The following is a 16,947-nucleotide window of genomic DNA, read 5'->3' on the forward strand; positions in this document are numbered from 1 at the left end:
CCTATTTCGCCAAAGTAAGCCCCGACGGGAAACTACGCAGTGACCTGTCACACACACTCGCGCTTGCGTATCTATTTTTGGAAAATTAGTTGTTGAAATTGAAGAGAAATTGGTACATTGGATAGATAACATCCTAGTCGAACAGGATGGTCCATAATTTCCTAAACCATGCTTGAAATCTATGGTAGTGAAGCCAGAATATTTTAATACGTAACTGGCTCTCACTACGTCTTGCATGTTTCGCAGTATATTTCGGAAAGGAATGTTCGAAATGAAAGAAAAATTGGTAGACTAGTTACACAACAGCCTATTCCTAAGCTATGGTCGATATTTAGATTATATAATTGATAATATGTAGCCTTGCAGCCCATTTTGACGACCACTTGTATTTCCGTTACAATATTTTGCTATTGAATGGCTAAAATCGAAGAAAAATTGAGAAACCACTAAAATACTGCCTAGTGGGCGCAATGTTGACCAAATTTCCCTATGGATTATCGAAACCGATAATCTGAAATTGATGATATGTGCCTATGCTCTCATATTATACGCGGCACGCTCACGCCACTTTATTCCACACGTGCATCGTTTTTCGGTTTGCACTCATACTACTTCATTTCGCACATGGTCGTTATATATTTCGCACTGTGTAACTTCACTTCTTTCCACACTTGGAATGCACTATCAAACACATGTTCTAAGTTAGATATCCTGATCTTGATATATTTGTCACAATTCCTTAAACTTTTTCTGTTTGTAGTCCATTGGTAAATATTCCGACAATGTTGCAAGCGTAACCTACTATTCCAATATTCCGAACTAACAACAAACACTGAGCCGTATTGTTAATGAATAAATATTTCACTAGTTGCAACAATTAAAACGTCTCTCTGTGATAACGCAATTTCACGAAACATTTTGTCGCGATATAGAAAACTTTACTTTAACGTGCAAAAATATTCCGCCACGTGTTACCGGTTTGTTCGATTCGGTATCGACTAATAGTTGACGGCTATTGGACAAGCTATGCCTTTTTGTCGCGGGAAGATACTTCAGTTTTAAAATAGCCATGTGCTATATATTCTTAATAAGAATGATGCAAATTCACATATGTTTCTGTTAGGAAAATGGGAAATGAAAATGTGCTTAATTTCTACTGCAGAAACGTTATAAATTATTAAAAGCAATTATAATGTTAATAATAAAAATAGAATATATAGTAATATAATATATTTATATATATTAGTTACAAAATTTTATACATGAGCATTATATCCACCTTTATTGAACATACTTCTTGAGAACATTAATTTCTAATGTATAAATGGTTAAAACTACTTTTTTAAAACCATTTAGTCAGACCTATCAAAAGAAAGTATGTATCACTCAGTTATAATAAAGCTACAAAAATTTTTCCCATTGCTAATAAAATGCATTCAGTTTCAAGTATACTTATGACAAACGCAAAATGTTATTGTTAAAGTTAATACTGATTAAATAGTTTACCTAACTTATGCTGTGATAGGTGGGAGAAATAAAGCAATAACATGATATAAATAAGTATCACACATTCTCCACCCTCCTTTTCATTCTCTTAACACCTCCATAAAGCTTTCTACATTCTTTAACAGATTTGGGCCACTCGGTGATTTAGTTAGACAGTTAGCATTCATTTTTTTATCTGGTACATAACAAATTTACAAGTTCTTAGTTTTTACTACATCTCTTATATAACAACATTGTTCTATGTAAGAGCTTAGATTTAATTTTCTACATTTATCGCATTCAATCTGTCACGCATCACAATCTTTCTCATCTCCTTTTTCAGTAGGATCATTTTAAGATCATGATTAAACTATGACAAACATCCTACTACAAATGAGATGTTTGACCAGACATAAGTATTCAAATACTTGAGTTTCCCTAATAATTCTTGATATTGGTTTATCTTAGATTAAGTTATGGTGGATTTGTTCTTCCTCTCTGCAACCCCTTTGCACTGCGGTGTCTTTGCTGAACTGAAATCATATTTTATTTCCTTTTCATTTGAATAAACTTGGAAGTCTTGTTTCATAAACTCACCTCCATTGTTTAACCATATAAGTACTTTTCAACTTCTTGAGAGATTAATTTTCTTTTAATGTTATCAATATTTTTATTTCCTTAGCTGTCTAACCCTTTTCCTATAAGAGAAAGAAATAAATAATCATTCTGGAATAATTATCAATAGATAAAATGTACCTTTTATCACCTTTGGACATTGGCTTTATTGGTCCGATCAAATCCATGTGTCACAGTCCCATTATTTCTGCTGTTTTTATAGTTTCCAAGTTCCTATGGATATTTCTACAGATTTATTACTTAAAGCAGCATTCACAATCTATATTCAATTTATCTTTACCTTTCATAAGTGTTACCAATTGTTCATTCTCAAATTCTTCAATGATCCTCATATTTGCATGTCGATGCCACACATTTTTATATGTGATGATACATATGCTGCCTCTCTGATGTTTCTTGATTCCACGTAATATGCATTTCCTCTTCTCACTGCTTTCATTTGCACTTCTCTCTTTTCTTTACATATCTCAGCTCCATCATTCTGAAACTTAAAAGATTAACAATGATCAGTGACTTTGACCACTGATATTGATATTTATTCGGATCAGCAATACAACATACCTTTTAATCTCACTGTATTCTCTATATCTTGGTGTTATAGGAGGACATCGCATAAATTAATTTTATTCCATTTTATCTGTCTCAGCAATCTCCATTTTCTGAATCTTTATTTGACCATCAAATATTTATATCCTTTATGTCATATGATTAACTGAACTAGAATTCCATAGACATATCATACTTTACATATTTGTATTACTACTTCAATTTTTTCTCTCTGTAAAAAATAATTCTTGGCATCTAATGGCTCTATACTGGTGATATTGCACGAGTCCAATATTTTTCTCCTGTTACATGTGCCTGTTTACTTGAACAGGATGTTGTTCTCTCACAACCAACCTCTGCTATCACTAATAAAAGATGGAAATAGCTTATATCTCACATTATTTATTTGCAACTGTAGGATATGTTAATACAAAGACTTACATTCTTCTGCATGATGCAGTAGAAGTGTTCTTCTGCCATCTTTTTCTCATTTTCCATGTACTCTCCTGTTCACTTAAAGAAAAATTAATAAATTAATCAACTTCTGTGATTAATTTAAGAACTTTTATATTTATTTCGTAAAGGTACCGCCTTAAAGAACTATCCAATATAGTTTTGGAAACAAATTTCTTGTTAATTAATGAATTATTTATGCGTATTGCACAGAGTGTTTGGACTATTATCATAGATACTAATGGTTACTATTTTTTATTCAATTAATCAGCGAATTACATTAATATATTAGAAGAACAATGTTCACATATTATCTTTGTACATATTTCGTTGATAATTCGAATATTAAGACACGCGAAATAATACTCCGTTATTAATAAAAAAATAAATTAAAAACAGGACATTTTCACGTTTATCATTTTCCTATATTTCACCGTCATAGACACCATATAATATCCAATTTAAATCATCCATGTTTTGTTGTTAATTCCAATATTAAGACACGTGAAAGAATCCCGCATTATTGATAAAAATAATGATATAAAAATTTAATTTTTTAGCATTTAACATTTCCCCATATCTCAACGCCATGGTCGCTATATAATATCCGATTTGAATCATCCACGTTTTGTTCATAATTCCAATATTAAGTATGCAAAGAAATTCCCCATTATTGACACGAAAAAAAGAAATAAAAATCTGATGTTTTCACTCTTAACATTTCCCTATATCTCAACTCCACGGACCCCATACCATATCCAATTTGAACCAACCACATTTTATTGATATTTCGAATATTAAAACACGCGAAAGTAAACCCATTATCGACCCCCCCCCCCAAAAAAGCACCAAAAATCGGATGTTTTCACACTTAACATTTCTCCATGCTCTAACACCGTACTCAGCACGTAATATTCAATTTACATGATCCACGTCTCGCGTGGACGATAATTTCACGGTGCGAGGATACGCTGGAAATCAAGATTGGCAAAGGTACCGTTTAAAAGTCCGCGGGGAAAAGCGAGCGTAAATTGGGTACTCGTAAAGGAAGCGGTTTAATTTGCCCGGATGAAAGGTCAAATCGCGGCCGGCCACGAGCACACAACGATTCCTTAGAAGCTGCGGAAACTGTGAATTACCGGGCCCTATCGTTCCTGCCGATCTCCGATAAAATAAGGGTGTATCGGTCAGGTAAGGTTAGTGGGTCAGACCCGGGTGACGTCATTCCGATTCGCCGAGGAACACGCGAGACCCACGCCGAGATAATCCACGGAGATTGACCATAGTCGTCCTTGGTGTATTCAAATGACCGGAAGATTTATCGTCCAACGCCGCGATCGCCCTCTCCTCGCGTTTCGTACCTACGTCGGATTTACGGCTGCGAAAAAGAAAGTTCCGTATCGGTCATCCGCATCTGTGTAATTCACGAATGGCTGCCGAGGACAGACCCGACTCCGCTCCGACTCCTCTCGCCGAGTTATATTTCGACCTACTTGTCGGTGTCGTTTGCTTTATCGTTTGTAACGTTACGAGTCGTGTTCCGAATAAGGACGCGATGCTATCTCGCGAGTCAATTATCGGAGACATCCAGAAGCCTGGTCGAGGGAAATCCATCGTAGGTTGCGTTTGCACGCATGGTATTTGCTTTAGGTGCACATGCGAGGGTGTATATTGTTGTATCTATGGATCGGTTGCCGTGTGTCGATAATGGGACGTGGGAATTCTTAGAAATATTTAATTAATTTGGTATTTGGTAGTAGGGACAGTTAGGTTACTTAAGGATACGCTGTATTGGAGCACCTAGGTCGGTCAAATAGAATGAAATCACGTGGCAGTATTTATATAGGTCAGAATTAATGTGATTTGACAGTGTGCAGCCTCCATTTTGGAACTTTTGGGACTACGTTGACTAAGTTCAAGAAGTCCTGGTATATCAATGACTTTATGAAAGAGAAAATTCACATGGGTGTTTCCAAATTTACAAAACAGAGGCTCGTTGGGTTAATTAATTAGGTATTTATTAAAGAATTGTTAAAGTAGTGTGATTCACGTGGCAAAGGTAGTAATTGGAAAAAGTAGTATGTATTTATATAGCTTAGAATTAAATGACAGGGACTTGACAATGTTAACTGTTTGACCTCAATTTTGGGACTTCTGGGACTACGTTGACTAAGTCCAAGAAGTCATGGTATATATACAGCTCCAGGACAGGGAAAATCCATGTGAATGTTTCCACATTTTTAGAACAGAGGCTCGTAGGGTTAATTAATTAGGCCTAATTAATTACCAATTTATTAGAGAATCATTAAAGTAGTGTGACTCACATGGCAGAGATAGTAATTGGGAAAAATAGTATGCACTTATATAGCTTAGAATTAAATGACAGTGACTTGACAATGTTAACTGCTTGACCTCAATTTTGGGACTTCTGGGACTACGTTGATTAAGTCCAAGAAGTCCTGCTATATCAATAACTCCAGGAAATGAAAAATCCACGTGAGTGTTTCCAAATTTTCAGAACAGAAACTTGTAGGATTTAAGCCTAATTAATTACCCATTCGATTATTCGAAAATTTGCAGGTCTCTCTTCCTTTCTTTCTCTTTATTCCTTCCATCCTCCTTCGATCCTTTCATTTTTACATCCTTAACCCCTATGTGTATTACAAATAGAAGATAATAGTACTGTTGAGTTGCAGGTAGCATCTATTTTTATATGCCACAGAATTTTGCCAATTATACTATACTTACGTGACACCGAAAAAGATAGAAAATTCTAAATTAAATTGTAAATAATTCTCCTGTTTTTAATTTATTATACGAAAGATTCGTATAATTGTTATAATTCCAATTCACAATTTTCCGCATCGTAAAATACGCAGTTTACAGGCTATCTTGAAGCGAGAGGATCGAGGATCTAGGTTGCCAAGTACATGGCAGTGTGGTTTGTCGATTAACGCGTAGCTCGTGGCCTACGACGTTGGCTGGAATGAAAATCTGATCGTGGTCCTTGATACTTTCGAGTGCATTGTGCAAAAGGTGGTCATGCTATCGATTTGCATTCTTTGTTGGAAAGAAAGAAACTGGATGGTAATTCGGTGTTACGTGCGTGCATAATAATGCTTGTAATTTTGCGGCACAAAGCTCACCGCGTCGTCGGCTTGACCTTTTCCATTATGGCAGAAAAAGGTTGGTCGCTAGTTCAATATTACCGCGAATACGAGTAATGAGCTTCGCGAATTTATATGCAGGAACCAGTTGCGTTGTTACCTTGAACTTCTTGATATAAAAATGGGAACCTGGCCGTTTGAAATATTTTAATTTCAAGCTTTCGGAACACCGTGAAGGTAACGAATCATTAAAATGGCAACGTTCTTGGTACGCTAAGCTTTAAATGTAAATTTCCGCAGCACGAACCACGTTACGTTTGTTTCATAGTCAAGGAAATATTTATTTATTGCTTGCCCAAGGCTTCTCGTTCTAACGCAGCAATCCATTGCTTGAACTTTAACAAGTGACTGCACCGAGTGCTTTATCTACAGTTAGCTAGCTTTAATTTGAGACTTTAATTTTAATTTAATTTTAAGGTTATTAATTAATTAATATTTAATTTAATTGAATTTTAATTTTAATTTTAAGCCTTTAATTTATCTTTAATTTCATATGAATATTTAGAATGCAATGATAAGTTCAAATATTGTAAATGTTTTTATTAACCAATTGTCAGTAAATATTTGTAATGAGTTCCATTACAAATGGAAATATTCCATTTTCTTTGCTTATTCTTTCACTGTCAATTTAAGTTCGAACAGAGATTAGTCCTTATATATATTCATATATCTATATTATTTATTTATTTTACATTGATACACAGAATTTGCACAATATCAATAATTTAATCAATTATTTAATTATTTAATTATTTAAGAAACGGAAATTCACAGAGAATATTGGACAATCGAAATTATCGAATTATATAGCAAACGAACGGTATCAAAGAATTTTTGACAGTCAAAATTGTTTGATTATTTAATGAATGAATAATCACAGGGGATTGTTGCCTATAGGAAATTATTTATACTTAACAAACGTCATCTGCAAATAATTTTCGACATTCAGAATTATTTAATTCCTTAATAAACAAACGAGCAACCCCAAATCTTTTGTTAACCCTTTGCACTCGACGATTTTTTGGTTAAAGAAAAGTAGGAGTTCGAAAATTTTCTACTATGAAGCTGGTGATACTTTTTTGAGCAGTAAATAAGAAATAGTATAATAATTGAGACGTAGAATTATTTGATTTTAATACCTCGCACACCGTTACATTATCTTAAATTTGATATATTAATTAACATTGATCTTCGAAATTCTATCAAACGGCAAATTTTAATCAAATTTCGTCATAGTGCAAAGGGTTAATACTGTGCACAGCTACTAAACTGACTGTTGACCACGTCAAACACGTTATTCCTCGTTCTCCTTTGAAAAACTCGTTCAATTTACACGAAACACGAATAATACTAAGCTGTAAGATAAAGAGAGACAGAGATATGAAAATGAATTTATAATTATTGTCCAGTTTGCGGAGAAGCAGAATGCGTTCGCTTGGTGCTAGCAGCAGGTGCTCGACCATCCACCCCTGACCTCCGCGGAGGATCGCCTCTTCACTATGCAGCTCAGTGTTGCGGTGCCGCAGCGACTGCTGAGCTCTCTGTACCCAAGAAGGTTGGTTTAAAAGTTCTCCAGACCCTGCTGGAATTCGGGGCCGATGTGAACGCGAAAGACGAGGATGGAAGGCAGCCAATTCTATGGGCGGCAAGTGCCGGCAGCGTGGAAGCTGTGTTGGCATTAGCTAGGTAAAGTTTGATTTCCCCTAAATACACGTTCTTCAACGTTAGTGGCGAAGAGATTGTTTGTCGTGCAAATAATAACAGAATTACGGCTCGGGGACTTTTTAAAATGAATTTTTAACGCGAAACCTATCATGGTCAAACGAATAATGAATGGAAAAGATGGGATACTTTAAATGGAATAATGAGAGACATTGAAAAATGATTATATTTATTTTGGGAAGACATCGCGAAGTTGAGTGATTAAGACGATAACGTTGAATTCTAACGTTTTAGGATATAGCAGGTTTAGTGTTAAGTGGGATGAACTGTAATTAAATTTTTAGGGAGATTTTAATTACCAAGAGTGTATTAACAAATCGAGTGTTGCTTTTCTCAAAGCTTCCTAAGAATTTCAATTTACGACTCACCGATTTTCTTCAGTTTTATTAGAATTTCATTTTAATCACGTCATTTGTGTGTATTTTACAAATGTATTCAATTATTGGAATGTATTCAATTTATTTTTCACGTATAAGTATATCTAAGTACAGCTGATATTCGTATTAATTTTATAAAATACTTCTCGGTTGTGTATATAATTAAATCGTACTCACATTACCTACCTCCTTTGCTGAAACATAGATTTCAATTTCTTCTTTGGGGTTCGAGTTATCGGGATTCGACTGTATAATAATTATTCAGGGCGATAAAATAATTCCTGTAAAATAATATGATCTTCCTATTAATTTTATAAAATACTTCCCTGTTGTGTATATAATTAAATCGTCCTCATATTACCTCCTTTACTAAAAAGTATATATTTATAATAATTATTCAGGGCCCGCGTTGCATTTATCTTCTAAAAGAAGAAGGAACAACTCGAATGAAGAATATTTAAAAAATACTTTCCTATCGTGTATATAATTAAATCGCACGTATAGTACCTCCTGTACTAAAAAGTATATATTTATAATAATTATTCAGGGCCCACGTTGCATTTATCTTCCAGAAGAAGAAGGAATAACTCGAATGAGCAATATTTAAGAAATCAACAGCAGATTTTCCTATTAATTTATAAAATACTTTCCTATCGTGTATATAATTAAATCGCACGTATAGTACCTCCTGTACTAAAAAGTATATATTTATAATAATTATTCAGGGCTCACGTTGCATTTATCTTCCAGAAGAAGAAGGAATAACTCGAATGATCAATATTTAAGAAATCAACATCTAATTTTCCTATTAATTTTATAAAATACTTCCCTGTCATGTATATAATTATATACATACTCATATTACCTACCTCATTTACCAAAAAATAGGTTTCAAAAAATTGGACTCGTATATTAATTATTCATAGTGATAAAATAATTCCTGTTTAATAATACGATGATTATTTAGGATGTTCAAGATTGCATTTACATTCTAGAAGAAGAAGGAACAATTCTAAAAGCAATAATTAAAATACAGAGCCGGTGGTTCAGCTGCCGCAGGAGCTGCGGACAAAGATGGCCTGACGGCTCTTCATTGCGCCGCATCCAGGGGCCACGCTAGATGCGTGGAGGCCTTGGTGAACCTCTGTGGTGCCCATCCTGATCATGTCGACGATAATGGATGCTCAGCTCTACATTATGCTGCCACTCTTGGCCACGCTGACGCCACGGCATTGATTCTAAAGTTAGGAGCCGATCCGAATCGCCAGGATCGAAAGGGTAGAACGTAAGTACCGTGGAGAGCTGGAACGAATGTTCTTTGGAACCCAGGTTCCATCGATTCGGGATTAACTCGCCGATCTTGCCAACCGATTCGAGTGAAATTGCAGAAACTTCGCTTGGTGTCGATGAAATAATTATTTTCTATCGTTCCATGTGATCCGATGAGGTTCGCTGTGGTTTTCAAGGGACATTCGTTCTTTCTGTGGTATAGGAAACTCGAGAAATAAAAGTTTCGTAAATGTCGTGACGGTAAAAAGTTAAGAGTTTTATTCTGTATTTGTGCTTCTCTATAAAGGAATAGAGCTTTTAAAGGATTGAGCTATATTCGGAATGTACGTAGGGGAAAATTGATTTCATCGTATTAGAATTAGAATTCATAGGTCACGGAGTACATTGACACTATTATCTGGCATGTGTACGTGGAATACGAGATACTCGATGCAGCTACTATAGACAGTGTATCATTATCAATAATGATATGCGTTTCTGACACAATGCAGTCGTTGCCTTCGGATACCGATGTAAGAGAATGTTACGCGAGAAACTGAGAAAGTGAAATGAATTTAGTTATTAAAAGTCAGTACAGTAATACGTTTCTGTATTAAAAATATTAAATGTTAAATTCGAAGTATTTAAATTTGACATAGTGATATCGAATACCAAATTTAACGTGTTAAAATTTTATCTGTAACGAATATTAAATATTAGAATTTACCCTATTTAGAAGTATTAAATATTAGAATTTACCCTATTTAGAATTATTAAATTAAAGTATTAAATATTAAAATTTAACCTATTTAAGAGTATCAAATATAAGAATTTACCCTATTTGGAAGTATTAAATATTAGAATTTACCCTATTTAGAAGAATTAAATATTAAAATTTACCCTACTTAGAAATATTAAATATTAAATTTCACTTTAATACTTTAAAATTCGACATATTAAAATTACTATCTATTAAAATAAACATATTGAAATACAACATACTCCAAAATTTAACAAATTATTCCGAATTTTCTCTAAAAAAAAAAAGAAAGAAGAAGAAGGAGCGGTCAAAAATGAATGAAACAAAGATATCAAATACTTCAGACCAGCCCTTTGCGCTGCGGCCAAGGGCCAACTGGAGACCCTGAAGATTCTTGCTCAACATGGCGGCTCTTTGTACGCGAGGACTGTGCGAGGCACCGGTGTCGCTCACGAGGCCGTGGCTTCCGGTAGGATCGAGTTGATCAAGTGGCTGGCGAAGAAGCGTCCAAGCACTTTGGACGTCGCAACGCACGATGGCAAGACACCGTTGCACGTGGCAGCTCTTCATGGACATTTGGACGTGTGCAAGGTCCTCCTGGATAATGGCGCCAGGATCAATGCCATGCTTCGTACCAGCAAAGGCAATCTCATGACAGCTCTGGACGCAGCGCTTTACAGGTACCAATGTCAAACGGATCGTATTCGACATCAGTTAACCGGTTATTTGACCAGACTTATTATTATTATTCTTATAACTTTTTATCATATAAATTTATCATATGAAAAGAATAAATTTTCTAACTTTATATCGTTTGCTTTAATCGTCAACTCATTGACTGCCACGGTGGTCACCAGTGACAGGCACTTAACTACTTCTTGAAAATTTGAACAATGTAATTGCGATCTATTTTTTCTTTTTTTTTTCATTGTTTTTTAATAATTCTTTATGTCCTAAGAAAAATGGAAACTTTATTATGGCCTGAGCAGATGTGTAAAATGTGCGTGACAGTCAACATACTAAAATTCGTGAGCAAATAAATGTAATCTGTGAAGAATTGTTATTAACTGTTTTTACATATTAGCAATTTCTTCGTGGTATTTGTGATGTTGCGATTAATTTAGTCGAAGAGATTTTGTCTTACCTTCCGTATATACTATATACTATATACTTATACTACTTATGTTATTTATATTATCATACTTATACTACTTATACTATATCCTGTACATACTTAGGGTAATAATAATGGAAAAATCGGTGATGATATTTTGGCGTCCCTATTTGCAGAGGACATAGGGACTGCGCAAAATTGATTCAAATGCACGGTGGTACCACGGCGCAGAAACTGAGGATGCAGAAAACTGTACCGAATAAAGGTCAGGTTAGGTATATACATATTTCTAAAAGCGTCTTTAAAATGTAGCTTAATAAATATAGCCAGTCGAGACTGCACGAGGAACAAACTTTATAGAATTGGGTAAAGTTTGGACAATTTTAATACCCACGAATTATAAAAGAATTTTCATCTTGAGAGTGTAGCTGAAAGCTTTCGTAGCTTAGTATAAGCAGGACTGACAGGTAATTTAATATCTAGTTAACTTTTTTTTTTTTTTTGGGAAACGATGTCACGATTGTAGAATTAAATGCTTTATTACTAAGAATCGACAAAAATTCGCTGTATTTTTAATTTCCTTCGAAATGATTTCAGTGTTCGCAGCGAAACTGCGAATGAAACATGTAGATAGTAGTACAGATACAGAGAGCAGCCCTCGTAGAAGAGGTCGTAGCTCTAAACTTCCGGGGTTGTACTACGAGGAGCAATGGATTGAGAAGAGAACACGACGAAGAGGAAATTTGAGGAAATTAGCACGTCAAGATAGCCGAAGCTTCAGCGAGGAAGAAGTTAGGTTGTCCAAGTCATCCTCGAAGAAAGATCATCAAAGGAGAGCTCGTAGCGAGTCGGCACGGTGAGACATCAATTTCTTATTTTTATTCCCATATAACAAGGATTTTAATTTAATCTTTCAAAATTAAAACATTCGAAAAGTTAAGAGAATTTTGAGAATTTTAAGAGAAATTTAAAAGTACGAAAATTGGAAAATTCGAAAACTGTATAATTTTAAATTGTATGACATAATTTTATCGTTTCTTTGTCATAGTCATTGAATTACCAATTATTTACAAAATCCAATGAAATTATGCTACTTCCATAGAAGCAAGCTTCCAGCATTAGAATATAGATTCTAACGAATTCTCTTCAATCGTTACATACATGGACCGCAAAATTTTCATACTTATAAATTTTTATAACTTACAAATTTTCATAACTTATAATTTTCATAACTTATAATTTTCATAACTTTATACAATATTTCAGATACGAGGAAGACGACACTGATCGAAAATTGCGACGGAAACGGAGCAAAAAGCGCTCGACGAAATCCAGACACGACTCGAGCGAATCATCCATAGAGTCTGACAGCTACGACCACGTGGAGGACACGTCGAAACAGAAATTCGATTCGCGAAAGGAGGAGAGCAGAACGGACAAGAGCAATGGGGTGGAAAACAGAGAAACTTTGAAAAGAGACGAGGACGATGAAAGCGTGAGCGACGATAGCCTAGAAGTGGTAGTGGTACGAAAATCTTTGGAGAGGAAATGCGAGAAGGTGGTGTCTGGTAGGAGATCAAAGACTCCCAGGGAGAGTTCGAAAGAAACGAAGTTCACGAAGACGCGTAGGAGCACTAGAAGGAAATTGAAGTCCAACAAATCGAAAGCTTCGGACAACGGCGAGAGTACCGACCGAATGCAATCGTGCGACAAAGAACAAGGACCAAAAGAATCCGCGTTTCATACCCAACGAACTCCGCGAACCTCTTTGGACGAGGACAAAGAAAGCGGAGAGAATATTATTGAAAGTCGATATCGCAGAGACGTAACCGACAGCACGAGCCAGGAAACGGTCGAACGCGTGGTTGTGACAGCCATGGTTCACAAGGATCAAGGACCCGACACGCCGAAATCCATGGTAGAATCTTCGAAGGAAGTCACGTTCGATGACAGATTAAGAACGGAGATAATCGAGATCGAGGAAGTGTCCAAGGAAGCCAGCTCGGTTGTCAGCAAAGAGGATGACATCTTGGAACAGACTGACGTGTCACGCAACAATCTCGTGCAGAAAGCAGCCAATCTGAAGAAGGATGTGGAAGAAATGAGGCAGCAGGGAGCACAAGAGAAGACTCAGCGAGAGAAAGACTCAAGACTCTGTCAAGAAGAAACAGATGAAAAGCAGGATCAACGTGAAGAGAGTGGAGATAAAGAAGATATAAAAGTCATCGAAGGTAAAGAGGATACTAAAGACGTGGATGATGAGAAGAAAGATCAGGATGAGAAGATCGAGAGCTCTCTGATCGAAAATAAAGAAGAGAAGAAAGATGACAGCGAAAAATGTAAGACTTGTAACGAAATAATAATTATCGGTCCGAATAAATCATGTATAATTACACTGTTTAACCTAAATTTTAATCTATTATATCCATTGGGTAATTCTTATAAAATTGATTTTTTATTCCCTGTAAACGAATCTCTAATCCTAAGTTCTGTCAAGAAACTGAACTCTCCAAGAATCACCTAATGGAGATTACAGATTAGACGCAAAGTTGAAATTCGTTGAACAGTGTTACTTAATTGCTTAAGTATAATGTACAATTTCTATTACCAGGATTTAAATTTGCATTATTTATAACATCTCGAAGCAACGTGATCATGTTCACCACTTTTCTGTCAATTTTCTGTAGAGTCCTCTTTCCAGGCAGGTTAGAGGCACACGAGACGACAGAGTCTGAAAGCGCCACGTTGGATTCGCAAAAGGAGCTGCAGAGTCAGCGAGAAGAACAGCCTAAATCGGAAGGAACGTCAGCCGAGACGAAGCCAGACGAGGATCTCGACAAGGAGTCCCACAGCGAGAAAACGGACGTGTCGGAAGACAACTTGAGGAAGAGCCTCGAGGAATCCGAGGTTAGCAAATCCGAGAGTCCAGTTAGCCAAAAAGCTGTGCAAAAGGAAAGCACCACGCCCAGAACAGCCGTGGAAGACGTGCCACCGTCAGAGGAAGAAGAGAAGAAGTCGAAAGAGGCCAAGGGTAAATCGAAAAGCAAATCCGGGACGATGAAGAGGAAGCCATCGTTCGACGAGAGAAGATCAAAATCCTCTTCTTCGAGACAGTCTGACGAGAGCCCGAAGAAGAGCAGTGGGAGCCAGAAGAGGAGAGAGTTCAGCAAGAAACGAGAGTCTTCCACGAAAAAGGTGTCCGTGAAGTCCATAGAGAAGACGAGCAAGGAAGTCGTACAGAAGACCTCGGAACTGCAAGAGACTGAGAAAATTGCTACTGACAGCTTGCAGGCGAAGGAGACATCGTTGACCAAGGGATCGAGCAAGGAGTCTCAGGATGAGAAGGAACAGGTGGATTCTGCTCGAGGAAAATCCGTGGAGTTTTCATCGTCCAAAGACTCAGCTCTGGTGGAAGATCAGGAGGACAGATCGCTAAATGGAGACACGCCGACTGCGACGAAAAGAAAGATGTCTGATGAGATGGCAGAGGCTAGGGACTCGTCACCTACGAAGTCTAACTTGGAGACACAGAAGGAAGAGGACGAGGCTAAGAAAGTGAAGAAACGTCCTGTGGAAGATGCATTGGCGACAGGTGAGTATCAAGACCGCTGCATTAGTGTCTTTATGTTGTTTCGCGTGCTTTTAGAAGAGCAGAGCTTTCGGTATATCGACGAAAGTTCCTCGAGTTCTCCGAAATCGGCGCAAACCAGACGCTCGAGACCGTCCACGGGAAAGATTAGGAAAACCGGACGATCGTCGACGAGAAAGTGTTTGTTCGAAAGTTCAGAAGAGCGTTCTCCAGACAGGAGCGCCATAGTGGCAGTGATCGAGAGTCCGGAGTGGGACGAAGAGGACGCGGAGATCGACAAAGAGATCCGGGACGCCATTGGCGAGGACGCGGAACACGAGACGGAGGCGGATGACGACAACGAGATGGGTGTCGTTAGGGTGCTGCCCAGCACGAGCGAAGAGGAGACCTCTCGAGTCGGGGTTGATGCTACCAGAACCTCAGCGATTGACTCGTTACCTCAAGTGAGTTGGTTTTGCATGTAGTACGAGCGTGAAACCTAACCTCAAATTTAGACTTGGAGCACCAAGATGGTGTCACGAACACTTCTCGTTTGTACGAGACATTAGGTGACTCGAAAATTTTAATCTTCTTTTAAACTTTGTGAGTTGATTGAGGGTCCCAAGAGAAGTTGTAGCCCACTTCAAAATTGTAAAATTTCCCAAGGTTCTATTCTCTAAATAGAAAATTTGCAACTTTTTAACATTGGCGTACCGCCTTTGATAGAATCGTTTGCATGTAATTTGAAGCAATTGCTGTTCGTCTTCTTTTGTCACAGGTGCAGACCACTCGGACACGTCTGACACGAGTTCAAAGTCCCCCAGAAAGTAGGACTGGACGATTGCAAGGGAAACAACGTCGCGACAGCGGAGGCAGAGACAGCGGAATAGAGCCTAGTCCAAGGGTATCTAGGATACCAAGAAGAAGAATCATGAAATGCTGTCCAAACACCGACAAGCAGCAGTCTCTTAACATGGACACTATAACGAGAGACGTGCAAATCAGTTTACGTCGATACCACTTGGAAAGAAAGATATTTTTTCAGCTGATGGAACTGAAGAGATTGCAGATACGTCATGGCAGAGCGAATGAACAAGTTTTGGTTAAGAGACAGGTAGTTTATTTTATTATCAAGTATACGAAGCAACACTGTCTGGTATACCTAACTCTTTGGGGTCCAAATCTCATTCGATGTTCTATCCCAATTGATCCATAGTCTAGAACAGAGTTTGACAGAGTCTAGCAGAAAGAATAGTATGAAAAAGAAAGATAGATTTTGAAAAATTGATTACACGAATATTGTCAAAAAAGGGAAGTCACGAAGTCAAATTTCAATCTTTAATTGTAACTTTAATTAACGTTTAAGTATGAAAATTTGACTGTGGCAGGTTTAGTATTCATCCTTTGTGCTACAATGGCGTCAGTATAGAGACATCGGTAACCTGCAGTGTATTATTTAATTATTTAATTTTGACGAATAAAAATAGAATTTTTCTCTTTTCTCTTTTTCTTTCTTGGAACTTTTATCTTCACAAAATATCCCATACAAAAATATCTAGAAATTGCTGATTCACCAATTAAGAAAATTCTAACAATAAAGAGGAAACGGAATGTCGAATCTAGATTAACATGAAATCACAAAGAACTCGTTTAATTTCATCAGATAACTATGTTATCAATATTCTTTTATTCAGGTGGATGCTTTCCATAAGGCAGGGATGTCTGGACCAACCCTCGGCGTGGCGAAATATGACCAACCCCTAACGTTCAGGTTGTATTCCAATTACCATGAACTAGCTTCTGACAAAATTGATAAATAATGTATCTTAAAAATTTTGCGAATGAGAAAT

At 36.8% G+C, this 16,947-nt stretch overlaps 1 protein-coding gene across 1 annotated transcript in view; it reads left to right on the top strand.

The window, feature by feature from the left end:
• Nucleotides 1-6,156: 6,156 nt before the first annotated feature.
• Nucleotides 6,157-16,947, top strand: part of LOC108554852 (ankycorbin) — a gene marked incomplete at its 5' end in the record, with an annotated part of 12,175 nt that continues 1,384 nt past the window's right edge. The window contains 11 exons of the mRNA XM_017910261.1: nucleotides 6,157-6,222; nucleotides 7,685-7,973; nucleotides 9,423-9,671; nucleotides 10,760-11,095; nucleotides 11,706-11,794; nucleotides 12,127-12,385; nucleotides 12,796-13,868; nucleotides 14,231-15,121; nucleotides 15,179-15,561; nucleotides 15,876-16,211; nucleotides 16,792-16,868. Coding sequence (XP_017765750.1) covers nucleotides 6,157-6,222; nucleotides 7,685-7,973; nucleotides 9,423-9,671; nucleotides 10,760-11,095; nucleotides 11,706-11,794; nucleotides 12,127-12,385; nucleotides 12,796-13,868; nucleotides 14,231-15,121; nucleotides 15,179-15,561; nucleotides 15,876-16,211; nucleotides 16,792-16,868 — 4,048 coding nt within the window. The remainder of the gene's footprint in view (nucleotides 6,223-7,684; nucleotides 7,974-9,422; nucleotides 9,672-10,759; nucleotides 11,096-11,705; nucleotides 11,795-12,126; nucleotides 12,386-12,795; nucleotides 13,869-14,230; nucleotides 15,122-15,178; nucleotides 15,562-15,875; nucleotides 16,212-16,791; nucleotides 16,869-16,947) is intronic.

This window comes from Eufriesea mexicana, unplaced genomic scaffold, assembly GCF_001483705.2.
Source record: "Eufriesea mexicana isolate 0111107269 unplaced genomic scaffold, ASM148370v2 scaffold474474824, whole genome shotgun sequence".
Classification (NCBI taxonomy): Eukaryota; Metazoa; Arthropoda; class Insecta; order Hymenoptera; family Apidae; genus Eufriesea; species Eufriesea mexicana.